Source organism: Dendrobates tinctorius, unplaced genomic scaffold, assembly GCF_039654945.1.
Source record: "Dendrobates tinctorius isolate UK_male_01 unplaced genomic scaffold, ASM3965494v1 ptg000007l, whole genome shotgun sequence".
NCBI lineage: Eukaryota > Metazoa > Chordata > Amphibia > Anura > Dendrobatidae > Dendrobates > Dendrobates tinctorius.
The window spans coordinates 41,988,674-42,014,205 of NW_027361675.1; the positions used below are offsets into that span (position 1 = coordinate 41,988,674).

Sequence of the window (25,532 nt, forward strand, 5' to 3'; positions counted from 1 at the left end):
ATTTTCAAGCTTGACGAACAGCGGGTTTTCTATGAGCCTTTGCAAAACAGTTCTGACATGCAATAAGTGAGAGTCCTTGTCGGCAGAATATATCAGAATATCATCTAAATAGACAACCACAAAGCGGCCAATGAGATTTGCAAACACCACATTAATGAAGTTCTGGAAGACAGCTGGTGCATTAGTAAGCCCAAACGGCATTACTAAATTTTCAAACAATCCCTCTGTTGTAAGAAAAGCTGTCTTCCATTCTTCTCCTTCCCTTATTCTTATCAGGTTATAAGCTCCTCTGAGGTCTAATTTAGAAAACCACTTAACCCCTGAGAGCTGGTTACACAAATCTGGAATCAGGGGTAATGTGTAAGTGTTCCTGACGGTAATTTTGTTGAGTTCTCGAAAGTCGAGGCAGGGACGCAGACCACCATCCTTCTTTTTAACAAAGAAGAACCAGTTGCAGCGGGGGACACTGAAGGTCTTATATGCCCTTTACGGAGACTTTCAGCAATGTATTCATTCATAGCCAGGCGCTCAGGGCCTGACAAATTAAACAAACAGGCTTTGGGCAATTTGGCCCCAGGAATCAAATCAATAGTGCAATCAAATAGCGTATGCGGTGGCAATGCCTCGGCCTTGCTTTCAGAAAACACATCCTCAAAGCCCTTGAGGTACTCCGAAATACCCTCCAGACTGACAGAAGACTCATAGACAGATTTTGCAGGTGTCACACAAAAAACAGATTTATAACAACAGTCAGTACATTTAAAGCCCCACTTGATGATTTCCCTTTTTTCACAATCAATCACTGGGTTGTGCTGTTGAAGCCACAGCATGCTCAATACCAGCCCTGCTGGCAATTTGTCCATCACAAATCATTTCATTTCCTCAAAGTGAGAGGAACCAATTTGCAGAAAAAAACTGTCAGAAACATAAAGAATCCCTGAACGGGTGAGGGGTGAAGAGTCGATAGCCACAATTTTCAGTGGGGTCTCCAGCCTGATTGTCCCTATCTTGAGTTGGGAGATGATATCGGAGCTGACCAGATTGAGGGAAGAACCGCAGTCTACCAATGCTGTAGAAACAAAATGATAATTGTCTACTACCAGTTCAACTTCAAGCAAAATTTTAGGGCATGAGGAAAAACGTACCTGAAGGTCTGGGCAGCCTCCTCGACCACTACCCAGACCTAGTAGTTTCCCGTCGGCTTGGAGGATGACGGGCACGATGGGCAATCCCTCCTTCAATGTCCCGATTCTCCACAGTAAAAGCAGAGCTGGTTCTCTCGACGGCGTTTCCTCTCTTTCTCTTTGACAGAGGTGGCGCCAATTTCCATGGGTACCGGACTGGCATCGACCACTTTGCCACCCGAAAACAAGGAGGTTTCGGAGTGCATAACTCCTCTGGCTCTTAGCCGGCGATCCATCCGCACTGCTTGGGTCATGGCCTCCTCCAGAGTGTCAGAAGGGGGATGCAGGGCTAAGGCATCCTGATGGCGCTCAGACAGGCCTCTACGGAACAGCCCCCGAAGAGCGGCATCATCCCAGGAGACCTTTGTCGCCTACCGGCGGAACTCTGAGCAGAACCACTCTGCTGAGTGCCGACCCTTACGTGCATTCATCACCATATCCTCAGCCATTCGAACCCTGTCTGGTTCGTCATAAATATGACCCAGGGCCCTAAAGAAAGCATCCACAGTCATTCGTTCCGGGGCCGTGGAGGCAAGAGAGAATGCCCAGGCTTGTGGGGCACCCCGAAGCAAGGAAATAATGACTCCCACCCTCTGAAATTCATCCCTGGAAGACTGGGGTCTCAGGGAAAAAAACAATTTACATCCTTCCCTGAAAGCCCTGAATTCTTTTTATCCCCAGAGAAGGGGTCAGGGAGTTTAACAAGAGATTCAGGGGACATAAGGGACACATCTTTAATCTCAGGACCGCAGGCCCCTGCAGCGACAACCCCCTGCACAGTGTCTACTAGCTGCTGCTGGGTATGGGCCATAGAGCGCTGTTCCACATTCATTTTTGGAACATTTGAGTCAAATGTTTCACTTGATCTGATAGTGCTTGCATGGGATCCATAATACTAATCTGAAAATACCCCAGACAATCTCCTTCCCTTGCAGCACAACACAGAAAAATAAAACAGCACCGCCACCTCAAGTAACAAGGACACAAATAGAGTGCACGTGGAGGACTCTTACCCGCAGCCATGGGAGTCCTGGCATCTAACATGGGTAGGAGCAGAGTAGCTTGAGGACCTGTGGGAGGTGGAGCAACGATGAAGAGCTAGGTGCGCACAGGACCTACGATCATGTGACCGCAGAGGGTGGGGCTTAGCGTCCTACTACTGCAGATGATATAATATACTCGCTACAGGAATACTGAAGTAGAGGAGAGGGGAACTCAGGTCAGGCAAGCCAGGAGGCGAGGTACAGGAGGGATAATCACAGAAAGGTCAATACGTAGCCAGGGGTCATACACAGAGCGGGCAGCGAGGTACAGGAGGGATAATCACATTTCTGTGATTATCCCTCCTGTACCTCGCTGCCCGCTCTGTTATCTCATATGGGTCAATACGTAGCCAGGGGTCATACACAGAGCGGGCATAGAGGTACAGAGTCAGAATACAAGAGACGTTAACCGAGACAGGACCGAATCAAACACCAAGCAAGCATACGAAGACAGGCATGAAGCACAGACAGAACAGGGTCAGGCACACTCAGCTAGGAGTATAAACGACAGGGGACGGCTCCTCCATGAGGCTATAAGAATCCTCCCCAGATCCATAGAGAGGCTTCCCAGATTATCCTTTGCACCGCTTAACCTGGAGCTTCAGTAAACCATGAGAGTACCCCCCTTTCAATGGGGGGCCTCTGGACCCTCAGGTCTCTCAGGATATCGAGCATGGTATGCCCTAACCAGGCGGTCAGCGTGCACCAATCTGGCTGGTACCCACAACTGGTCCTCCGGATCGTACCCCTTCCAGTGTACCAAGTTTTGTAAAGACCCGCGAACCCATCGGGAATGTACAATGTGTTGCACTTCAAATTCCATGTGTCCATCCACCAGTACCGGGGTTGGAAGGGAACCTGGATCCTCCACCACTGAACCTAAAGATTTATGCAGGGACCTATGGAAGACATCATGGAGTTTCAATGATGAAGGAAGAGGTAAACGATAAGCTACCGGGTTAACCACTTCGGTTATCTCATATGGGCCAATGAATTTTGGCCCTAGTTTGGCGGAGGGTAACCTTAGGTTTATGTGTCGTGTGGAAAGCCACATCTTATCTCCGCACTGTAACATCTGACCAGAGTCCCTCTTATTATCTGCAAAATATTTATATTTCCCTTGCGCTCTGGAAATATTTAAACGAACCTTAGACCACAGCTCACTAATCAGATTGATGCAGTCCTCGGTCCCTGGACAGTTGGAATCCAGTCGCGAAAATTCCCCGAAATGAGGGTTTAATAAGTAATTAATAAAATACGGTGACCTACCAGTGGATTGATTAATTCGATTGTTGAAGGCGAACTCCGCCAACGGTAAGGCATCACACCAGTCATCCTGTAAAGTGGAAGTCAAACACCGGAGAATCTGCTCAAGCGACTGTTTGGTGCGCTCCGTCTGTCCATTGCTCTCTGGGTGATAAGCTGAGAAAAAAGACAGAGCTATCCCCAGCTTTTTGCAAAAGGCCTGCCAAAACTTAGTTACGAATTGCGCTCCCCTGTCGGACACAATGTTCATGGGCACTCCATGAAGACGAACAATCTGTGACAAGAAGTGTCTAGACAGGATTTCTGCTGATGGTAGCTTAGCCATAGGTACAAAGTGTGCTAGTTTGGAGAACCTGTCTACGATTACCCAAACTACAGTGTTACCCCAGGATGGAAGGAGGTTAGTAATGAAGTCCATGGACAAATGAGTCCACGGTCTTCTCGGAATTGGTAAAAGTACCAATTCCCCAGCCGGCCGGCAATGAGAGCTCTTGGAACAGGCACATGCCCCACATGCTGCGACATATTTCTTGATCTCTGCAGACATTAATGGCCACGAAAAAACTCTCTTTACTGCTTCACATGTGGCTATAATACCTGGGTGAGCACCCAATTTCGAGTCATGGAACTCCCACAGGAGTTTTGTGCGCAGATGCTGTGGAACAAACAATTTATGTACAGGTTTGGAGTTTGGAGCTAAAGATTGAGCCCCCACAATCTCCCGCTCCAACTCCGATGACAGTTCCGTGATCACCACCCCAGGTTGAAGAATGGAGGAGGGTGGATCAGGGGCGGACAGCGGCTCAAAACTACATGATAACGCATCTGCTTTCACGTTTTTAGACCCTGGATGGAAAGTAATAGAAAATTGGAATCTGGAGAAAAAAAGTGACCAGCGGGCCTGCCTGGGCGTTAGTCTTTTAGCAGTTTTAATATACTCCAAATTTTTGTGGTGAATGATGACCGTGATAGGGTGAGCTGCTCCTTCCAAAAAATGCCTCCACTCTTCCAACGCCAATTTGATCGCCAGGAGCTCTCTATTCCCCACATCGTAATTTCTCTCTGCTGGAGAAAATTTTTTTGAGAAATAGGCACACGGCCTGAGGTTAGTCAGAGTGGTAGACCCCTCAGACAACACAGCCCCCACCCCCACCTCTGAAGCATCGACCTCCACAATACATTAAATGGCATAGATGGGTCTGGTTGAATCAATACTGGAGCAGACATGAAATGGTTTTTTAGAACAAGAAAGGATTGTTTAGCTGCAGAAGACCAATTCCTAATATCAGCCCCTTTGCATGTGAGATCAGTAAGGGGCTTAACTATCTGCGAGAAGCCTTTGATGAACCTACAATAATAATTCATGAATCCCAAGAAGCGTTGGAGTCCTTTAAGATCCTGAGGTTGGACCCACTCCATGATGGCCTGCACCTTCTTGGGATCCATTCAAAACCCCTGTGGTGAGATTATGAGCCCTAAAAATGTTAGTTCCTGGACAAAAAATGTACATTTTCAAGCTTGACGAACAGCAGGTTTTCTATGAGCCTTTGCAAAACAGTTCTGACATGCAATAAGTGAGAGTCCTTGTCGGCAGAATATATCAGAATATCATCTAAATAGACAACAACAAAGCGGCCAATGAGATCTGCAAACACCACATTAATGAAGTTCTGGAAGACAGCTGGTGCATTAGTAAGCCCAAACGGCATTACTAAATTTTCAAACAATCCCTCTGTCATAAGAAAAGCTGTCTTCCATTCTTCTCCTTCCCTTATTCTTATCAGGTTATAAGCTCCTCTGAGGTCTAATTTAGAAAACCACTTAACCCCTGAGAGCTGGTTACACAAATCTGGAATCAGGGGTAATGTGTAAGTGATCCTGACGGTAATTTTGTTGAGTTCTCGAAAGTCGAGGCAGGGACGCAGACCACCATCCTTCTTTTTAACAAAGAAGAACCAGTTGCAGCGGGGGATACTGAAGGTCTTATATGCCCTTTACGGAGACTTTCAGCAATGTATTCATTCATAGCCAGGCGCTCAGGGCCTGACAAATTAAACAAACGGTCTTTGGGCAATTTGGCCCCAGGAATCAAATCAATAGTGCAATCAAATAGCGTATGCGGTGGCAATGCCTCGGCCTTGCTTTCAGAAAACACGTCCTTAAAGCCCTTGAGGTACTCCGAAATACCCTCCAGACTGACAGAAGACTCATAGACAGATTTTGCAGGTGTCACACAAAAAACAGATTTATAACAACAGTCAGTACATTTAAAGCCCCACTTGATGATTTCCCTTTTTTCACAATCAATCACTGGGTTGTGCTGTTGAAGCCACAGCATGCTCAATACCAGCCCTGCTGGCAATTTGTCCATCACAAATCATTTCATTTCCTCAAAGTGAGAGGAACCAATTTGCAGAAAAAAACTGTCAGAAACATAAAGAATCCCTGAACGGGTGAGGGGTGAAGAGTCGATAGCCACAATTTTCAGTGGGGTCTCCAGCCTGACTGTCCCTATCTTGAGTTGGGAGATGATATCGGAGCTGACCAGATTGAGGGAAGAACCGCAGTCTACCAATGCTGTAGAAACAAAATGATAATTGTCTACTACCAGTTCAACTTCAAGCAAAATTTTAGGGCATGAGGAAAAACGTACCTGAAGGTCTGGGCAGCCTCCTCGACCACTACCCAGACCTAGTAGTTTCCCGTCGGCTTGGAGGATGACGGGCACGATGGGCAATCCCTCCTCCAATGTCCCGATTCTCCACAGTAAAAGCAGAGCTGGTTCTCTCGACAGCGTTCCCGCTCTTTCTCTTTGACAGAGGTGGCGCCAATTTCCATGGGTACCGGACTGGCATCGACCTCTTTGCCACCCGAAAACAAGGAGGTTTCGGAGTGCATAACTCCTCTGGCTCTTAGCCGGCGATCCATCCGCACTGCTTGGGTCATGGCCTCCTCCAGAGTGTCAGGAGGGGGATGCAGGGCTAAGGCATCCTGAAGGCGCTCAGACAGGCCTCTACGGAACAGCCCCCGAAGAGCGGCATCATCCCAGGAGACCTTTGTCGCCTACCGGCGGAACTCTGAGCAGAACCACTCTGCTGAGTGCCGACCCTGACGTGCATTCATCACCATATCCTCAGCCATTCGAACCCTGTCTGGTTCGTCATAAATACGACCCAGGGCCTCAAAGAAAGCATCCACAGTCATTCGTTCTGGGGCCGTGGAGGCAAGAGAGAATGCCCAGGCTTGTGGGGCACCCCGAAGCAAGGAAATAATGACTCCCACCCTCTGAAATTCATCCCCGGAAGACTGGGGTCTCAGGGAAAAAACAATTTACATCCTTCCCTGAAAGCCCTGAATTCTTTTTATCCCCAGAGAAGGGGTCAGGGAGTTTAACAGGAGATTCAGGGGATATAAGGGACACATCTTTAATCTCAGGACCGCAGGCTCCTGCAGCGACAACCCCCTGCACAGTGTCTACTAGCTGCTGCTGGGTATGGGCCATAGAGCGCTGTTCCACATTCATTTTTGGAACATTTGAGTCAAATGTTTCACTTGATCTGATAGTGCTTGCATGGGATCCATAATACTAATCTGAAAATACCCCAGACAATCTCCTTCCCTTGCAGCACAACACAGAAAAAAAAAGCAGCACTGCCACCTCAAGTAACAAGGACACAGATTGCACGTGGAGGAATCTTACCCGCAGCCACGGGAGTCCTGGCGTCTAACATGGGTAGGAGCAGAGTAGCTTGAGGACCTGCGGGAGGTGGAGCAACGATGAAGAGCTAGGTGCGCACAGGACCTACGATCATGTGACCGCAGAGGGCGGGGCTTAGCGTCCTACTACTGCAGATGATATAATATACTCGCTACAGGAATACTGAAGTAGAGGAGAGGGGAACCCAGGTCAGGCAAGCCAGGAGGTCATGCACAGGGCGGGCAGCGAGGTACAGGAGGGATAATCACAGAAAGGTCAATACGTAGCCAGGGGTCATACACAGAGCGGGCAGCGAGGTACAGGAGGGATAATCACAGAAAGGTCAATACGTAACCAGGGGTCATACACAGAGCGGGCATAGAGGTACAGAGTCAGAATACAAGAGACGTTAACCGAGACAGGACCGAATCAAACACCAAGCAAACATACGAAGACAGGCATGAAGCTCAGACAGAACAGGGTCAGGCACACTCAGCTAGGAGTATAAACGACAGGGGACGGCTCCTCCATGAGGCTATAAGAACCCTCCCCAGATCCATAGAGAGGCTTCCCAGATTAACCTCTGCACTGCTTAACCTGGAGCCTCATTTAACCATGACACTTTTGCCAATTTTCCTTTTTCTCACACTTCCAGGGAGGTTCTTGACGGTTATATGCTTGGCAAACTTCTTCATAACATTGCACACTGTTTGTCTTTGGAGATGGCCTTATACCCTTTGGAAGTTATGTATTTCCTAATAATAGCAGTTCTGATGTCCTCAGACAGCTCCTCTGTTTTCACCATTGTGAAGAAGGAACAGAGCCTACCATGTGGCTTTTTAAAACACTGAAGTCATCATTCATTGACTAATTAATGTCACATGGGAGCCAACAATTAATCACAGGTGATTCTCATTTGTGATTTTCCACAGGCAAGTCAAAATGTGTTTCCATACTAATGTAAAGGGTGCTAATAACAGTGTCGCAGCAAGCGTTAGATTTTTCTATTTTTCCCTCCAATTGTTTTTGTTTTAAACTATTGTTTCTCATTTGCTCTTTTTATTTAACACGAGTGCTCTATCCAAAAAGTGTTTCACTTGATTCATTTTTTTTTCAGGAGATATTCCACATTATGTACTTACGCTTTATGGGTGCCAATAATGATGAGCAGGTCTGTATATAGTTACGTACGGTGACACATTTTGCATTCTTTAATCACTAGCAATTCTTAGGTAAGAGGTTCTCGTTAAAGACGTTGTCCACTACTAGGACAAGTCCTTCTCATACTCCACGCTTGGCCCCGATAAAATAAAAAAGCTTAAAGTCACATCCCTTGCTGGCGCCATTCCCGCTGTGTTGGCACTCGCTCTCCCTGAGGCTCTTGTGCTGTTGTTTTTAGGCAGTCTCAACATGTGTTGCTGCTATCTAAGAGCCACAAAACATGCAGCTGCAGGGACTCAAATGTATTATCAGAACACACCCAAGATACTCAGATAACACCTGAATTTGCTCGTAATCTGAGCACTTTCACTCATCAGTAGTTCAGATTTCTGCACTATTATATATAAAAACTTCCCCCTCACCCCCCAATGGGGGTGGTCATTGTTGTCCTTTCTCATTCTCGGGTCCTCTACCACAGGCCTGGGAGTTTGAGGGTTCTGCACAGGATTTTAGTTGTTCCCAGCATTGCGCTTTTCTAGACAGAGAGCTCAGATGTTGCTCCTGGGATCTGTTGTAGCCATTCTTCCAACTTAGGGGTCACTGCTCAAGTGCTCCTATCACCACTGGAATCACTGTTGCCTTCACCTTCCACATCATCTCCAGTTCTCCTTTGAGGCCCTGGTATTTCTCCAGCTTCTCATATTCCTTCTTTCTGATGTTGCTGTCACTTGGCACTGCCACATCTATTATCATTGCTGCCTTCTGGTCCTTGTCTACTATCACAATGTCTAGTTGGTTAGCCAACACCTGCTTATCTATCTTGATTTTATAGTCCCACAGGATTTTAGCCCTTTCATTCTCCACCACCTTTTCTGGGGTCTCCCACCTGAACTTAGGGGGACTTAGCCCATATGCTATGCAGATGTTCCTGTACACAATACCCGCTACTTAGTTGTGGCGTTCGGTATACGCTGTTCCTGCTTGCATTCTGCATCCTGACAATTTGTGTTGGACTGTTTCTGAGGTTTCTTTGCATAGTCTGCACCTTGGGTCTTGTCTTGTGTATATATGTGTATATATATATATATATATATACATATATATATATATATATATATATATAGTCTTAGTTGTTATCTATATTTGTATGATTTGTATGTCTTTTTCTGATAAGATATATTGTTCTTTTTTCATTTATTTTTAAGTGTTTTAAAGCGATATATTTTTTCTTTCCCATTCTTTTGCCAGAATAATTGAAAACCATTATGTGGTTCCTGGAGAAGAAAGTGTCACAGAGTATTCTATGTATGGAGAAGGCTACACCATGGACTGTGATTGTCACAGTGATTGGTATCGAGATGACAGTGGCCATAGAGACTACAGGTAATCGTCATTGAGGCACAGTCAATATTCAATCTGATTTATAAGATTATTAACTTACTGAATATATGTAGCAATTACTTCTTCCCTGCAGTACAATGCCATATGTTGGTAATTAGAACTTAATAACTCAATAGGCCTTTCTAATAAAAAAACAACCTTTAATCCACTTGTGTCCCATAAAATGTTCTTACGTTTAAAATGCAACTTTACATAAGTAATAGGTTTTGTATATTAGTTTTAATTAAAAAAACAGACTATAAAAAAAGCTTTGGTGCTGGCTCAGGATTTTAGGAAGGCTCACTTCACGATAATCGTACTGTTAGGCATCGGATTCCTGCGGCTACACAGCAGGAGTCCAGAGCCTCACATACTGCTTTGCAGCAAGTTATTCCTGAGGCTAAATCCTGCTGCCGCTTCTCTGAGCATGCTCATGAGACAATCTCCCATTGGAGGTCGGGAGTCACGTGCTCAGGTCCTTCTCCTGATCTGATTGGTCCATCTCAGAGATCTGGAAGGTCCCGGCAGCACACGGCTATAAAAGGGCCGCATGGTCGTTCAACCATGCGCTAGTATAGGCTATTCGTGCTAGATGTGTGAATGGTGATGGATGTATGATTCTGGTGACTGACTCATTAAGATTCCTCTCCCTCTGATATTACGCATGTGGATAGGGAACTATAGTTAGAGTCCGTGCCAGTCAGTGGCAAGCCATAGGCCACTGTGCACACCGCACCTCTACACTAGCGTCCGGTGGTGTCACGTCTCTCAAGGCACCATCGCTTAGCGGCTGTGTCTGCCGCTGCGCTGCATGTAGCAGCACTTAACGGCGTCCGCAGCAGCGACGCTGCACGCACGGTAGGTCTAGACGGACACCGTCCCCTGTCTTGGAACCGTGTCCTGTGACCAGATATCGTGCGTGCAATTTCACTGAGTCCAGTGAAGTCTAACTGGCTCAGTGTATACTTGTATGTTTTTGTTACAGCACCTCTGTGAGTTTAACAGAGTCCGCTCCGCGCTCATCGGGTGACGTTGAACCCGAGCGCATTATACCTCCATAGCGCGTCTGCCATTGTTTAGCAGAGGTTTTAACACCTACTGCACTGTGGACCCCGAGCGGCGAACGCACTTTGTTATTTATTTATTTAGTGCGTTCCGCCGTTCCTAACATGTACAGTCTAAACAAGCTGCCGATCACCTGATGGGCGAGCAAACATTTGTTTGTCAAGTGAAATTATATTTTCGTTTGTACAATCATTGTTCTCAGCAGTGCATTCCCCTGTGTTAGTCCTGTCCTGCTGAAAAATAATTCCAAACTATGCACACCAAATGCATGTGTTACAGATTGTCCAATCTGTATGTGACGTCCCCAGGAAGAAGCATTAGCAAAACGCGCGTCGGGGTCAGGAGTGTTAGCGTGCCACTTGGTGTCTGACTCGTGGAAGCAGCACTGATACAGGTAACATGTGTAGGGCACAGGGTATTGGTCCTTTGTTATAAATATTGCTAGTATGGATACACTGACAGTAATTGATATTATGATGTTCTATGTTTAAACACAGTTTTACTTGTGAAAGTCATGTTTCCCTGCACATGCACTTTAACATTTTTGGCCACTTCATTGTCCATTTGGTTGCAGGTATATCCTGTGCTCGTACATAAAGTTTTTCTACATTGTGGTGTGTAAGGATATATTATATTGTGGATTTTCTCTGTGCAGGCATACCGTATTGATTAGATATTTGATGTTTAGAACTGTTGATGTATCACAACTGCAAACCATTTCAATTTTTTTATATGTATCCTAATTGATTGATATGATATACCAGCAGAAGAGCTGGGCGTTACCTGGGCATAGTAACTAACTGTTGTGTATTTGTTATAACAAATTGTTATGATTATATTGCACATAAATTGTTGCTGTATGTCATCTCCTCCTGTATGTAGTATATATCTGTATGTCATCTCCTCCTGTATATAGTATATACCTGTATGTCAACTGCCCTGTATACAGTATATACCTGCATGTCATCTCCCCTATATATAGTATATACCCGTATGTCATCTCCGCTTTATATAGTATATACGTGTATGTCTTGTCATTTCCCCCTGTATATAGTATATACCTGTATGTCATCTCTCCCTGTATATAGCAATGTTCAACCATCAACAATGGCAACCATTATGACATCATCGTTGCTATGGCAACCTATTATGACATCATAGTCACCATAGAAATCATAGAATCGTAGAGTTGGAAAGGACCTCCTGGGCCATCTGGTCCAACCCCCTGCTCAAAAGCAGGATTCGCTAAATCATCCCAGACAGATGTCTCTCCAGCCTCTGTTTGAAGACTTCTATTGAAGGAGAATTCACCACCTCTCGTGGCAGCCTGTTCCAATCATTGATCACTAACTGTCAAAAAGTTTTTTCTAATATCTAATCTGTGTCTCCTCCCATTCAGTTTCATCCCATTGCTTCAAGATGTTTAAAGATGATCCTTCTACAATGTGACAGCCCTTGAGATATTTGTAGACAGCTATTAAGTCTCCTCTCAGTCTTCTCTTCTGCAAGCTAAACATTCCCAAATTCTGCAACCTTTCCTCATAAGACAGGGTTTGCAGACCGGTCACCATTCTGGTCGCTCTTTTCTGAACTTGCTCCAGTTTGTTGATGTCTTTTTTAAAATGTGGTGCCCAAAATTAGACACAGTGTTCCATAATGGATGCCATGGCAACCATTATGACATCATCATCATCAACATGGCAACCTATTATGACATCATTGCAGCCATGGCAACCCATTATGACATCATATTCGCCATGGCACCATGGCAACCATTCTGACATCATCGTCACCATGGCAACCTATTTTGACATCATCGTCACCATGGCAACCATCTCTATATATAAAACTGAATGTGTGTGTGTGTGTATCACCAACCAATCACGAAGCATCTTTCATTTCACTAGAGCTGTTCAAAAGAAGCTGAGCTGTCATTGGTTGCTATGAGCAACAGTTTTCCTTGCAACCAATCACTAAGCATCTCTCATTTCACCAGAGCTAGTTAAAAGAAGCTGAGCTGTGATTGGTTGCTATGAGCAAGTTTTCCCACTTGACAACACCTTAGCAGACACTGACACGATGGGAGAATTCTAGCATCCCTGGGAACATAAGCTCTCAGCCATTGTCTGCCCCCCAGAAAGGAGCAGAGAACACATGACAGAAATTAATCCCCTCTCCCGTGCCCATATCCCCATCACAGATCCTCTATCCTATAGGCACATCTTTCCTCTTAAAGGGATCATTGGTATGGAAGTCAGTGCAAATCGATCCAGCGCTTTGGTTTTGACCCCCAGGCCTCTCTTAAAGGGATCATCGATATGGAAGTTAGGACCGTTCCACTCAGCTCTGTAGTTCTGACCCCAGGGTCTCTTAAAGGGATCATTTGTATGGAAGTGAGGGCAAATCCACTTTGCACATTGTTACTGACCCTAGGCCTTTCTTAAAGGGATCTCCAATATGGAAGTCAGGGTAAATCCATCCAGCACTTTGGTTCTGATCCCAGGCCTCTCTTAAAGGGATCCCCGGTATGGAAGTCAGGGCAATTGCCTTCAAATGCTCTGGTACTGACGCCAGGCTCTCTTAAAGGGATGTCCTGTATGGAAGTTAGGGTAAATCCCTCAGCGCTCTGATTCTAACCCAAGGGTTCTATTAAAGGGATCATTGGTATGCAAGTCAGGGCAAATCCACTCAGCGCTCTTGTTCTGACCCCAAGCCCCTTTTAAAGGGATCCCCGGTATGGAAGTGAGGACAAATACACTCTGCGCTTTGGTAATGACCCCAGGCCTCTCTTAAAGGGATCTCCGGTATGGAAGTTAGGGTAAATCCCTCAGTGCTCTGATTCTCACTCCAGGCTTCTATTAAAGGGATCTTTGGTATGGAAGTCATTGCAAATCCACTCAGCGCTCTGGTTCTGACTCCAGGCCTCTCTTAAAGGGATCCCCGGTATGGAAGTTAGGACCGTTCCACTCAGCGCTCTGGGTCTGACCTTGGGCTGACGTGGGATATTAGGGGAAGTAGTCCGGTGGCTCTGGCTGACGGGATGATGTGGGATATTAAGGCAGTAGTCCGGTGGCTCTGGCTGACGGGATGATGTGGGATATTAAGGGCAGTAGTCCGGTGGCTCTGGCTGATGGGATGATGTGGGATATTAGGGGCAGTAGTCCGGTGGCTCTGGCTGACGGCATGATGTGGGATATTAGGAGTAGTAGTCTGGCTGCTGTGACGGGAAGATGTGGGATATTAGTGGTAGTTGTCCGGTGACTCTGGCTGATGGGATGATGTGGGATATTAGGGGTAGTAGTCCGGCGGCTGTGACGGGGGGATGTGGGATATTAGTGGTAGTTATCCGGTGGCTCTGGCTGATGGGACGATGTGGGATATTAGGGGTAGTAGTTCGGTGGCTCTGGCTGATGGGACAATGTGGGATATTAGGGGTAGTAGTCCAGTAGCTCTGGCTGACGGGATGATGTGGGATATTATAGTGAATGTTGCTATGCAGAGTGAGCGGGGCTCTACACTCAGCTTTATATATATAGATATAATCATTATAATTTGTTATAACTAACCGTAGTTAGTTACTATGCCCGGGCAGCGCATTGGTACTGACCCCATGCCTTTCTTGAAGGGATCTTCGGTATGGAAGTCAGGGCAAATCCATCCAGCACTTTGGTTCTGATCCCAAGCCTCTCTTAAAGGGATCCCCGGTATGGAAGTCAGGGCAATTGCCTTCAAATACTCTGGTATTGACCGCAGGCTCTCTTAAAGGGATCTCCTGTATGGAAGTTAGGGTAAATCCCTCAGCGCTCTGATTCTAACCCCAGAGTTCTTTTAAAGGGATCATTGGTATGCAAGTCAGGGCAAATCCACTCAGCGCTCTGGTTCTGACCCCATGCCCCTTTTAAAGGGATCCCCGGTATGGAAGTGAGGGTAAATCCACTCTGCGCTTTAGTACTGACCCCAGGCCTCTCTTAAAGGGATCCCCGGTATGGAAGTGAGGGTAAATCCATTCTGCGCTTTAGTACTGACCCCAGGCCTCTCTTAAAGGGATCTCCGATATGGAAGTTAGGGTAAATTCCTCAGAGCTCTGATTCTCACCCCAGGCTTCTATTAAAGGGATCTTTGGTATGGAAGTCATTGCAAATCCACTCAGCGCTCTGGTTCTGACTCCAGGCCTCTCTTAAAGGGATCCCCGGTATGGAAGTTAGGACCGTTCCACTCAGCGCTCTGGGTCTGACCTTGGGCTGACGTGGGATATTAGGGGAAGTAGTCCGGTGGCTCTGGCTGACGGGATGATGTGGGATATTAAGGCAGTAGTCCGGTGGCTCTGGCTGACGGGATGATGTGGGATATTAAGGGCAGTAGTCCGGTGGCTCTGGCTGATGGGATGATGTGGGATATTAGGGGCAGTAGTCCGGTGGCTCTGGCTGACGGCATGATGTGGGATATTAGGAGTAGTAGTCTGGCGGCTGTGACGGGAAGATGTTGGATATTAGTGGTAGTTGTCCGGTGACTCTGGCTGATGGGATGATGTGGGATATTAGGGGTAGTAGTCCGGCGGCTGTGACGGGAGGATGTGGGATATTAGTGGTAGTTATCCGGTGGCTCTGGCTGATGGGACGATGTGGGATATTAGGGGTAGTAGTTCGGTGGCTCTGGCTGATGGGACAATGTGGGATATTAGGGGTAGTAGTCCAGTAGCTCTGGCTGATGGGATGATGTGGGATATTATAGTGAATGTTGCTATGCAGAGTGAGCGGGGCTCTACACTCAGCTTTATATATATAGATATAATCATTATAATTTGTTATAACTAACCGTAGTTAGTTACTATGCCCGGGCAGCGCATTGGTACTGACCCCATGCCTTTCTTGAAGGGATCTTCGGTATGGAAGTCAGGGCAAATCCATCCAGCACTTTGGTTCTGATCCCAAGCCTCTCTTAAAGGGATCCCCGGTATGGAAGTCAGGGCAATTGCCTTCAAATACTCTGGTATTGACCGCAGGCTCTCTTAAAGGGATCTCCTGTATGGAAGTTAGGGTAAATCCCTCAGCGCTCTGATTCTAACCCCAGAGTTCTTTTAAAGGGATCATTGGTATGCAAGTCAGGGCAAATCCACTCAGCGCTCTGGTTCTGACCCCAGGCCCCTTTTAAAGGGATCCCCGGTATGGAAGTGAGGGTAAATCCACTCTGCGCTTTAGTACTGACCCCAGGCCTCTCTTAAAGGGATCCCCGGTATGGAAGTGAGGGTAAATCCACTCTGCGCTTTAGTACTGACCCCAGGCCTCTCTTAAAGGGATCTCCGATATGGAAGTTAGGGTAAATTCCTCAGAGCTCTGATTCTCACCCCAGGCTTCTATTAAAGGGATCTTTGGTATGGAAGTCATTGCAAATCCACTCAGCCCTCTGGTTTTGATGCCAGGCCTCTCTTAAAGGGATCCCCAGTATGGAACTTAGGACCGTTCCACTCAGCGCTCTGGGTCTGAACCTGGGCTGACGTGGGATATTAGGGGTAGTAGTCCGGTGGCTCTGGCTGACGGGATGATGTGGGATATTAAGGGCAGTAGTCCGGTGGCTCTGGCTGATGGGATGATGTGGGACATTAGGGGTAGTAGTCCGGTGGCTCTGGCTGATAGGATGATGTTGGATATTAGAGGTAGTAGTCCGGTGGCTCTGGCTGATGGGACGATGTGGGATATTAGGGGTAGTAGTCCGGTGGCTCTGGCTGACAGGATTATGTGGTATTTTAGGGGTAGTAGTCCGGTGGCTCTGGCTGACAGGATTATGTGGGATATCAGTGGTAGTAGTCCGGTGCCTCTGGCTGACGGGATGATGTGGGATATTAGGGGTAGTAGTCTGGTGGTTTTGACGGGATGATGTAGGATATTAGGGGTAGTAGTCCGGTGGCTCTGGCTGACGGGACGATGTGGGATATTAGGTGTAGTAGTCCGGTAGCTCTGGCTGACAGGATGATGTGGGATATTATAGTGAATGTGGCTATGCGAAGTGTGCGAGGCTATACACTCAGCTTCATATATATATATAGATTTAATCATTAAAATTTGTTATAACTAACCATAGTTAGTTAGGCTACTTTCACACATCAGGTTTTCGTCGTCAGGCGCGATCCGGCGTCGTGCCGGAATGCCGGATCCGGCAAATGTTTAGTAAAACCTGATGTGCCGGATCCGTCTTGTTCTTGACAGACAAAACCGGATCCGTCTCATCCGGTTCATCCGTTTTTCTATCCGTTTTTCGACGGATTACACCGGATCTGGTTTTTAAAATTGACCCTTGTGGCCTTCCGAACGGGATTGGCTACTGGAAAACTATATATAGCATGTTCCTACAGCCCTTCTTTGACAGGTTGTAGAGGAGAAAGTGCAGGTTGGAGAGAAGAGCAAGTTACTGGCGAAGATGGATGTTGTCATTGGAAATATTACCACTAGAAGTTCTGTGACGGTTTCAGTAATGAGGGACAATTTTGCACTATACTTTATGTCACCTCAAGGCAGAGTACACTGGCAGGATGACAGAGTGTGAAAGATTTGTGCCCTAAAACTTGTGTACCTTCTGGACCAACAGTATATACCTTTGCCAACCAAAGTTGGCTATCTTGTCATGGTCTTACTATTTTTAGCTTTAGGCCACAGGTGTGTACCTGGTTGTGTTTTATGCAAAGTATTTCACCTTTTAACAAAAGTTGTGTACATTGTTAGGAAATCACCAACAATAAACACAACTTTTCAGGTGAAATACTTTGCTTCAAACACAACCAGGAACACAACTGTGGCAAAAAGCTAAAATTTACCCACAGTTATATACCTGGTTTTGAATACCTTTTTACCTTTTAAATACCCTGTATTTAACCTTTTTTTTAAACATATTTCGCCGCAGAAAGAAATGACAGACAACCAGTTTAAACAATAATTTAACTTTTATTTAAAATATTTTTTTTTGTAAACTGTTTTTAAAGTTAAAAAAACTTTTTTTTTAAAGGTTTGAAACCAACAGGGCATTTTTATTACAAAACACATCATAAATCTGTGTAGTGTGGGGTGGAAATACTGCTGGAGGGGCTGCGGGACACTTCGACAATGGGAGTGAGGAGAGAGGACTGGGATCGTGGTGGGGAAGGAACAGTTAGAGGTGATGGTGTGGAAAAAGCTACAGAATGGGTGGACATGTTGGAGGCAGAAGCGGTGGTGGGAGGTGGAGTGGAGGGTTGGGCAGGGACTGTAGGAGCAGATGATGTTGATGGAAAGTTGTATGGGGAAGGAGTTTGGTACGGGGAAGGAGTTTGGTACGGGGCAGGTTGCTGGAAGTGGGGAGATGTCTGGTACTGGGGAGGTTGCTGGTACTGGGAAGGTTGCTGGTACTGGTGAGGTTGCTGGTATGTAATAGGAGGGGGAGGATGGAAAGTGGCTGGAGGGGGTGCAGATGTAATAGGAGGGGGAGGATGGAAAGTGGCTGGAGGGGGTGCAGATGTAATAGGAGGGGGAGGATTGAAAGTGGCTGGAGGGGGTGCAGGTGGAGGAACTACAGTGGTGGGAGGTGGAGGTTGGGAGGTAACCTGCTGTAGAGCACCGTGGCACGAATGCATTACATGCATCTGCTGGGTAGGAGATAGTGTTGCCATGCGCTCCACAACAGACCTGAAAAAGGTGTGGTTTGGCGAAGATCTTGCTTCTGAATGCATGGTTTGCAGAAGTGTCTTCACCTCCAGAATGCTGGAGTTGATCTGCTGAAAGCCTGCGGAGATTTGCTCTGACAAGACTTTTAGACAGTTCTGGAAAGATTCATTCAGATGCAAGAACTCTGGCGCATAACTCTTTTCCTGACCCCTCTGCCGCTGCCGCCCAGTACCCGCAGGTGTACTAGAGGTGGCAGGGGCAGAAGGGTGGGGTAATGGGAAAGCGATCTCCTCACCAGCAGCTTCATGTAATGTAGGCGGCCACGATGCTCCTGTGCTGGTGGATGGGACAGATGGGTCGAATGTGTGGGAAGGCTGGGAAGGTGCAGATCTACCGGGGCGGTCGAAGTGTCCCTCGGTGCCGGTCTCCGCAGGGATCGCCTCAGAAGGGTCCAATCGTGCAGGCTCCCGAGTGCTGCTCACCGTGCTGTGGAATAAAGAGAAAAAAAAACAATTAAAATACTGACATGGTATGGCCCTGGCTGAAAAAAAAAAGTTATATTTTTTTCACATGTGGTGTGTAATATTTACCTTCTAGTGACCATTGTTTCCCGGAGGAACGACAGGGCTTGTGCGTACTTGTACTTGCTCCTGCGTCCTCCAGATCCACTCGGGGCCCGCATCTCTTTATTGAACTCCTTCTTGAAACGATCCCTCACAGACCGCCACCGATTCACAATTCTGTTCCCTGAAACGAGAAAGGAGTGGTTAGTATACAACATCAGTGTTTCACAAACTCCAGTCCTCATGGTCCCCAGGGGTCATGTTTTCAGGATTTCCATAGTAAATAGAAATCCTGAACACATGATCCGTGGGGACCACGAGGACTGGAGTTCGGGCAAAAACACGGGTTTACATCAAGCAACCGGTACTGTATATACTTACGCTCTTTAATCTGGGCCCGAACATCGAGGTCCTCCCAGCGGCCCACAAGGAGCGAACAGATTTCCTCCCAGAGTCGTCGGGTAACGATAAGGTCAGCATGGCGGCGGTCAGCCATATTCCAGAGCGGCTCCCTTTCTCTGACGAGATCGATGAGGTGGTCCACATCGAGTCCTCCGTCCTCACCGTCAGAGTCGGGAGCACGCTGTGAAGGCTGTTAAAGAAAAAGACAAAAATAACATAATTAGCCTCCACAAAAGAAATGAAATAAAAAGTGCAAAAAAACAAAGCAAAAATATTTATACTTACACGCTGGTGACCGCCGCGTTGCTGTCGCCGACGACCCTGGGAGGCACTGCGAGGACCTCTTGGCCGAGCACCAGATTGGGAAGACTAGAGAAGAAAACAAAAAATGTTATGTCTTTGGATGTAGGCATTTGTTTGCTGTGTGTGGTCTGCAGAACATTGTTTTCTATGTGTTGTGTGTAGTGTGATGTTGTGTTTCTGCATTTGATGCAAAAAACTTACCAATTGTGAGCCCACTCCAAGTGTCTGTCCACCCCTTCCTTCTTCTTCTGGGAGCTCCTCTTCATCTTGTGAATCCTGTTTTGAGATAAAAGACAATGAATAGACATATATTACAGAGATGATGGATTTTGGAAATAAAAACTTACCGTCAAACGCTGACGATGCGAGGGAGGGCTCCCAGAAGAAGATGTGCTGTCTTCCTGATGGCCAGACTCCATGGCTGTGGGTGGTGTTCCAGCTGCTGCCATTGCTGCTGCTGCTGCTGCTGCATCTATTGGGCGGCTGTTGAATAAAGAGAAACAAAGGGCCAATGAATATCTTGATATTCAATAGCCCTAGTTTGGAGGAATGGGGGATTTGATAATTACCGTCTCTCATCTGCTGCTGGCCTCCCCTCCTCAGCATGTTCCATTTGCTGCTCCATTTGGGGTGGTGGTGGTGCTGATGGTGCTGCAGTGGTCTCCTGCCTTCTCCTGCTGTGCTTGGTTGCTTTCTTGGGTGGCATGTTGGGTGTGGCTGTGGGTCCCACTGTCTTTCTTTTATATATGTCTTGTGGGCAGAGCTACTGAGCATGCTCAGACCAAAAAAAACGGATCCGGCCACCGGATCCGGCTTTCGCCGGATCAGGCGCATTGCGGCGCTCATAGGCTTTCATTGTGTGAAAAAGCCGGACGTGCCGGATCCGGCGTGTCCGGCTTTTTCGCTGGAGACAAAAAACGTTACAGTAGCCGTTTTTTCCAGACGCCGGATTGAGACACATTGCCGGATCCGGCGAAAACCGGATGAAACGCATGGCCATCCGGCCCGATCCGGCGCAAATGCAAGTCAATGGGGGGGAAACCGGATCCGGCATTGCATTTCGCCGGATCCGGTTTCTGTCAAAAGCGCCGGATCGCGCCTGACGGCGAAAACCTGATGTGTGAAAGAGGCCTTACTATGCCCGGACAGCGCCGGGCTCTTCAGCTCCCAAGATCCTGATACCTGTGTAGAGCAATAGCTCGGACAGGTGACATCATCGAGACCTGATTGGATCAGGTCCCAATGATGTTAACCCTTTGCTATCTTCTAGATAATAATAATAATAATAATAAATTTTATTTCTATAGCGCCGACATATTCGGCAGCACTTTACATTTCGGAGGGGATTTGTACAGACAATAGACATTACAGCATAAAAATAATCACATAGATCATAACAGATACCAAGAGGAATGAGGGCCCTGCTCGCAAGCTTACAATCTATGAGGAAAAAAAAAAGGGAGACACGAAAGGTGGGTGGTAACAGTTGCCCTTATTGTATGGACCAGCCATAATGTTAAGTGTGTATCAGAACAGACACAGAGGGCTAATGGATGCATAAAGCATGTGGGAACATGATGCGGGGAACCTGGTTATGGTAACACTTTTGGCTGTGCCACACAGGGATAGATTAGGTTAATGTGTTGAGGCGATAGGCCAGTCTGAATAAATGCATTTTCAGGGCACGCTTAAAATTGTGGGGATTGGGGACTAATCGTATTGACCTGGGAAGTGCATTCCAAAGAATTGGCGCAGCAGCATTTAGAAGATAGCAGAGGGAGAACACTGCTATACGCCCCTCTCCTACAACCCCCATGATGAGATCTGATCATGTAAGGAGGTGACAGGTCCCCTCAATTGCGCCCTCTCCTCCTTCCATGTGACCCCCTGTGCACTTTGTGTACCGTGATGTAATGTATGTGTTTATGTATTATTTGCACCGTTTGTGTAATACTGTAGTATGAGCTATACATAGTATTGTGATGTTCTCCTTTAATGCCTTTACATAGTTAGAGACAGAAATAGTTAACTAAGGGGGCTGGACTTGCAGCCTCGAGGGAAGATGAAGCTGCTGTTTCCCAGTCAGTGAGCCCGGGTACGTCGACCAGGGCAGACATGTACTGCAGAAGGGGCTGTCATGATCCAGGTTGGATCTGACAGATAAATGCACTAAGTAACCTTTTTTTTCCTTGAGCTGTGTGCTCGGAGTTGGTTTTTGCCCCCGGTGGCCGTTATGGTCACTGCACTGCTGTTTTCAGTTCTAGTTTGCCCCGGTGGTGGTGAGTGTCATTGCACTCTGGTTTTTTTAGTTTAGTGCATGTGATTAAAGCAGGTGTGATTGCTGGCTCTTACCTATAAAAGAGTGTCAGGTGTTGCAATCACTGTTGGTGATATTATTAGTGTTCATTTCAACCATGCTTGGTGGAGGAAGGAGCTGGAGGAGAGTCCCGGGCAGCTCAGTCAGAGTCCTGGAGTGGCAGCTATGGTGTCAGTGAGGAGTTCCTGCAAATCTTGGTGGAGTGGCGGCTATGGTGTAGAGCTGCACTCAGTTGCTGGACTCTGTTGCTGGAAAGCTGCACTCGGGTGCTGGACTCTGTTGCTGGACATTTGCACTCAGGTGCTGGACTCTGTTGCACCAAGGCGGCACTCGGGTGCTGGACGCTGTTGCTGTAATGCTGTAAAGCTGCACTCAGGTGTTGGACACGGTCGGAGGAAGATGCACTCAGGTGTTGGACTCTGTTGCTGGGAGCATTAGCAACAGAGCAAAGCTAAGTGGTGTTCCCTGTTTGTCACTTTCCCTTATGTGTGTTTCAGTGCAGTGGTGGAATTAGTGTCTGCACCGTCCACTTCACTAGAAAGGGATAGGTGCAGGGCGAGCTACGGATATTAGGTATCCTGATCAGCGCCTGGTGTGGAACCGGCCTAGGGATCGTTAGGAGTGTAGAGACACTGACTCAGGGGAGTGCAGGAGGTCTCCACTTCCCCGTTCCCTATCACAGGGCCACCATTGTAATTGTTTCCCTGGTTTTCCCCTTTATTCTGAAATTCGCCCTCCTGGAGGTGGTGTATGCAGACATACGTGTACCACTGAAATTTGCCTGCTGGAGGCAGTGTATCTGGCTGCACGTGTTATTATTTAAATTCGCCCTGCTGGAGGCGTTGTATCTAGGGTCACGCGTGTCATATAAATTCGCCCTGCTGGAGGCGGTGTGTCCAGTCGCACGTGATCGTGACAGGGGCACTGCCAGACTCCCGGACAGGAGAGATCTGTTGCCCCGGATCAAAGATTCATACGGACTGAAGGATTACAACACTAGCCCCAAAGACTTTGGAAGGACCTTTGCTGAAGGGGTACTGCCACAGTAAGTGGCAAGGAAAGAGCAGGAAGGCAGTGTTGAAATTGTCTTTTTGTCCATCCTTCATGGTTGTTCAATAAAAGTTATTTTTCCCTGTTTGAGTACATCTAATTCGCAGACCCTTAATTGCCTGGACTGCTGTGACCAAAGGAAGATATGGTAACCTGTGGGGAAAAGCGGTGTCAGTCCTGTCTATCTATGTAAAAGGGACCAGGGGCGCTCGTTGACCGTTTGCCCAGTGGACTCTGTCTATGTACTGGGCCTTTAAATAACTCGGCCACAACTACTTTCCCCCAGGACGCCCTTGTTACAATCACATCAAGGGGATCCCACATTGTCCCGGCTGCTGGAGGTCATGTGATGATCTCCGAGTCTGCCAGCTACGGTGACTTGTTAGTATCAACTGTCAGGTCTCATACACTGCAATACATGTGTATTGCATTGCATGAGACCAGTGATCAGAGAAATAAAATTTGAAGTCCCATACAGGGACCAAGTCAAAAATTAAAAAAAAGTTAAAAAAAATGTTTTAACACTATTAAAAAAAAAATCACAAAATATATAAAAAAGAAGAAATATTAAATTGATAAATACGTATATTTATGTAAAAACAAAAAAAGTGCACATACAGTTGTGGCCAAAAGTATTGACACCCCTGCAATCCTGTCAGATAATACTCAGTTTCTTCCTGAAAATGATTGCAAACACAAATTCTTTGGTATTATTATCTTCATTTAATTTGTCTTAAATGAGAAAACACAAAAAGAATTGTCCTAAAGCCAAATTGGATATAATTCCACACCAAACATAAAAAAGAGGGTGGACAAAAGTATTGGCACTGTTCGAAAAATCATGTGATGCTTCTCTAATTTGTGTAATTAATAGCACCTGTAACTTACCTGTGGCACCTAACAGGTGTTGGCAATAACTAAATCACACTTGCAGCCAGTTGACATGGATTAAAGTTGACTCAACCTCTGTCCTGTGTCCTTGTGTGTACCACATTGAGCATGGAGAAAAGAAAGAAGAACAAAGAACTGTCTGAAGACTTGAGAAACCAAATTGTGAGGAAGCATGAGCAATCTCAAGGCTACAAGTCCATCTCCAAAGACCTGAATGTTCCTGTGTCTACCATGCGCAGTGTCATCAAGAAGTTTAAAGCCCATGGCACTGTGGCTAACCTCCCTAGATGTGGACGGAAAAGAAAAATTGACAAGAGATTTCAACGCAAGATTGTGCGGATGTTGGATAAAGAGCCTCGACTAACATCCAAACAAGTTCAAGCTGCCCTGCAGTCCGAGGGTACCACAGTGTCAACCCGTACTATCCGTCGGTGTCTGAATGAAAAGGGACTGTATGGTAGGAGACCCAGGAAGACCCCACTTCTTACCCCGAGACATAAAAAAGCCAGGCTGAAGTTTGCCAAAACTTACCTGAAAAAGCCTAAAACGTTTTGGAAGAATGTTCTCTGGTCAGATGAGACAAAAGTAGAGCTTTTGGGGCAAAGGCATCAACATAGAGTTTACAGGAGAAAAAAAGAGGCATTCAAAGAAAAGAACACGGTCCCTACAGTCAAACATGGCGGAGGTTCCCTGATATTTTGGGGTTGCTTTGCTGCCTCTGGCACTGGACTGCTTGACCGTGTGCATGGCATTATGAAGTCTGAAGACTACCAACAAATTTTGCAGCATAATGTAGGTCCCAGTGTGAGAAAGCTGGGTCTCCCTCAGAGGTCATGGGTCTTCCAGCAGGACAATGACCCAAAACACACTTCAAAAAGCACTGGAAAATGGTTTGAGAGGAAAGCACTGGAGACTTCTAAGGTGGCCAGCAATGAGTCCAGACCTGAATCCCATAGAACATATGTGGAGAGATCTAAAAATGGCAGTTTGGAGAAGGCACCCTTCTAATATCAGGGACCTGGAGCAGTTTGCCAAAGAAGAATGGTCTAAAATTCCAGCAGAGCATTGTAAGAAACTCATTGATGGTTACCGGAAGCGGTTGGTCGCAGTTATTTTGGCTAAAGGTTGTGCAACCAAGTATTCGGCTGAGGGTGCCAATACTTTTGTCTGGCCCATTTTTGGAGTTTTGTGTGAAATGATCAATATTTTGCTTTCTGCTTCATTCTCTTTTGTGTTTTTTCATTTAAGACAAATTAAATGAAGATAATAATACCAAAGAATTTCTGTTTGAAATCATTTTCAGGAAGAAACTGAGTATTATCTGACAGAATTGCAGGGGTGTCAATACTTTTGGCCACAACTGTATTTTGTATCTTCCAGAATGACCCGGCCTTTAAAACTGTCACACTAGTTAACTCCTTCAGTGCACACCGTAAAAAAAAAAAAGTAGCAAAAATCTTTGGTTTTTCATCATACCGGCGAACAAAAAGTAGAATAAAACACAATCAAAAAGTTAAATTGAAATAAAAATGGTAGCAATGAAAATGACATCTTGTCCTGCAGAAAAATAAGCCACCAT

At 46.4% G+C, this 25,532-nt stretch overlaps 1 protein-coding gene across 2 annotated transcripts in view; it reads left to right on the top strand.

Moving 5' to 3' along the window:
- Window positions 1–25,532, top strand: part of SRRM3 (serine/arginine repetitive matrix 3) — a 713,909-nt gene that overhangs the window by 471,481 nt on the left and 216,896 nt on the right. For both annotated transcript variants that reach the window (XM_073573890.1, XM_073573882.1), the window contains exon 6: window positions 9,600–9,734. In XM_073573890.1, the coding sequence (XP_073429991.1) occupies window positions 9,600–9,734 (135 nt within the window). The remainder of the gene's footprint in view (window positions 1–9,599; window positions 9,735–25,532) is intronic.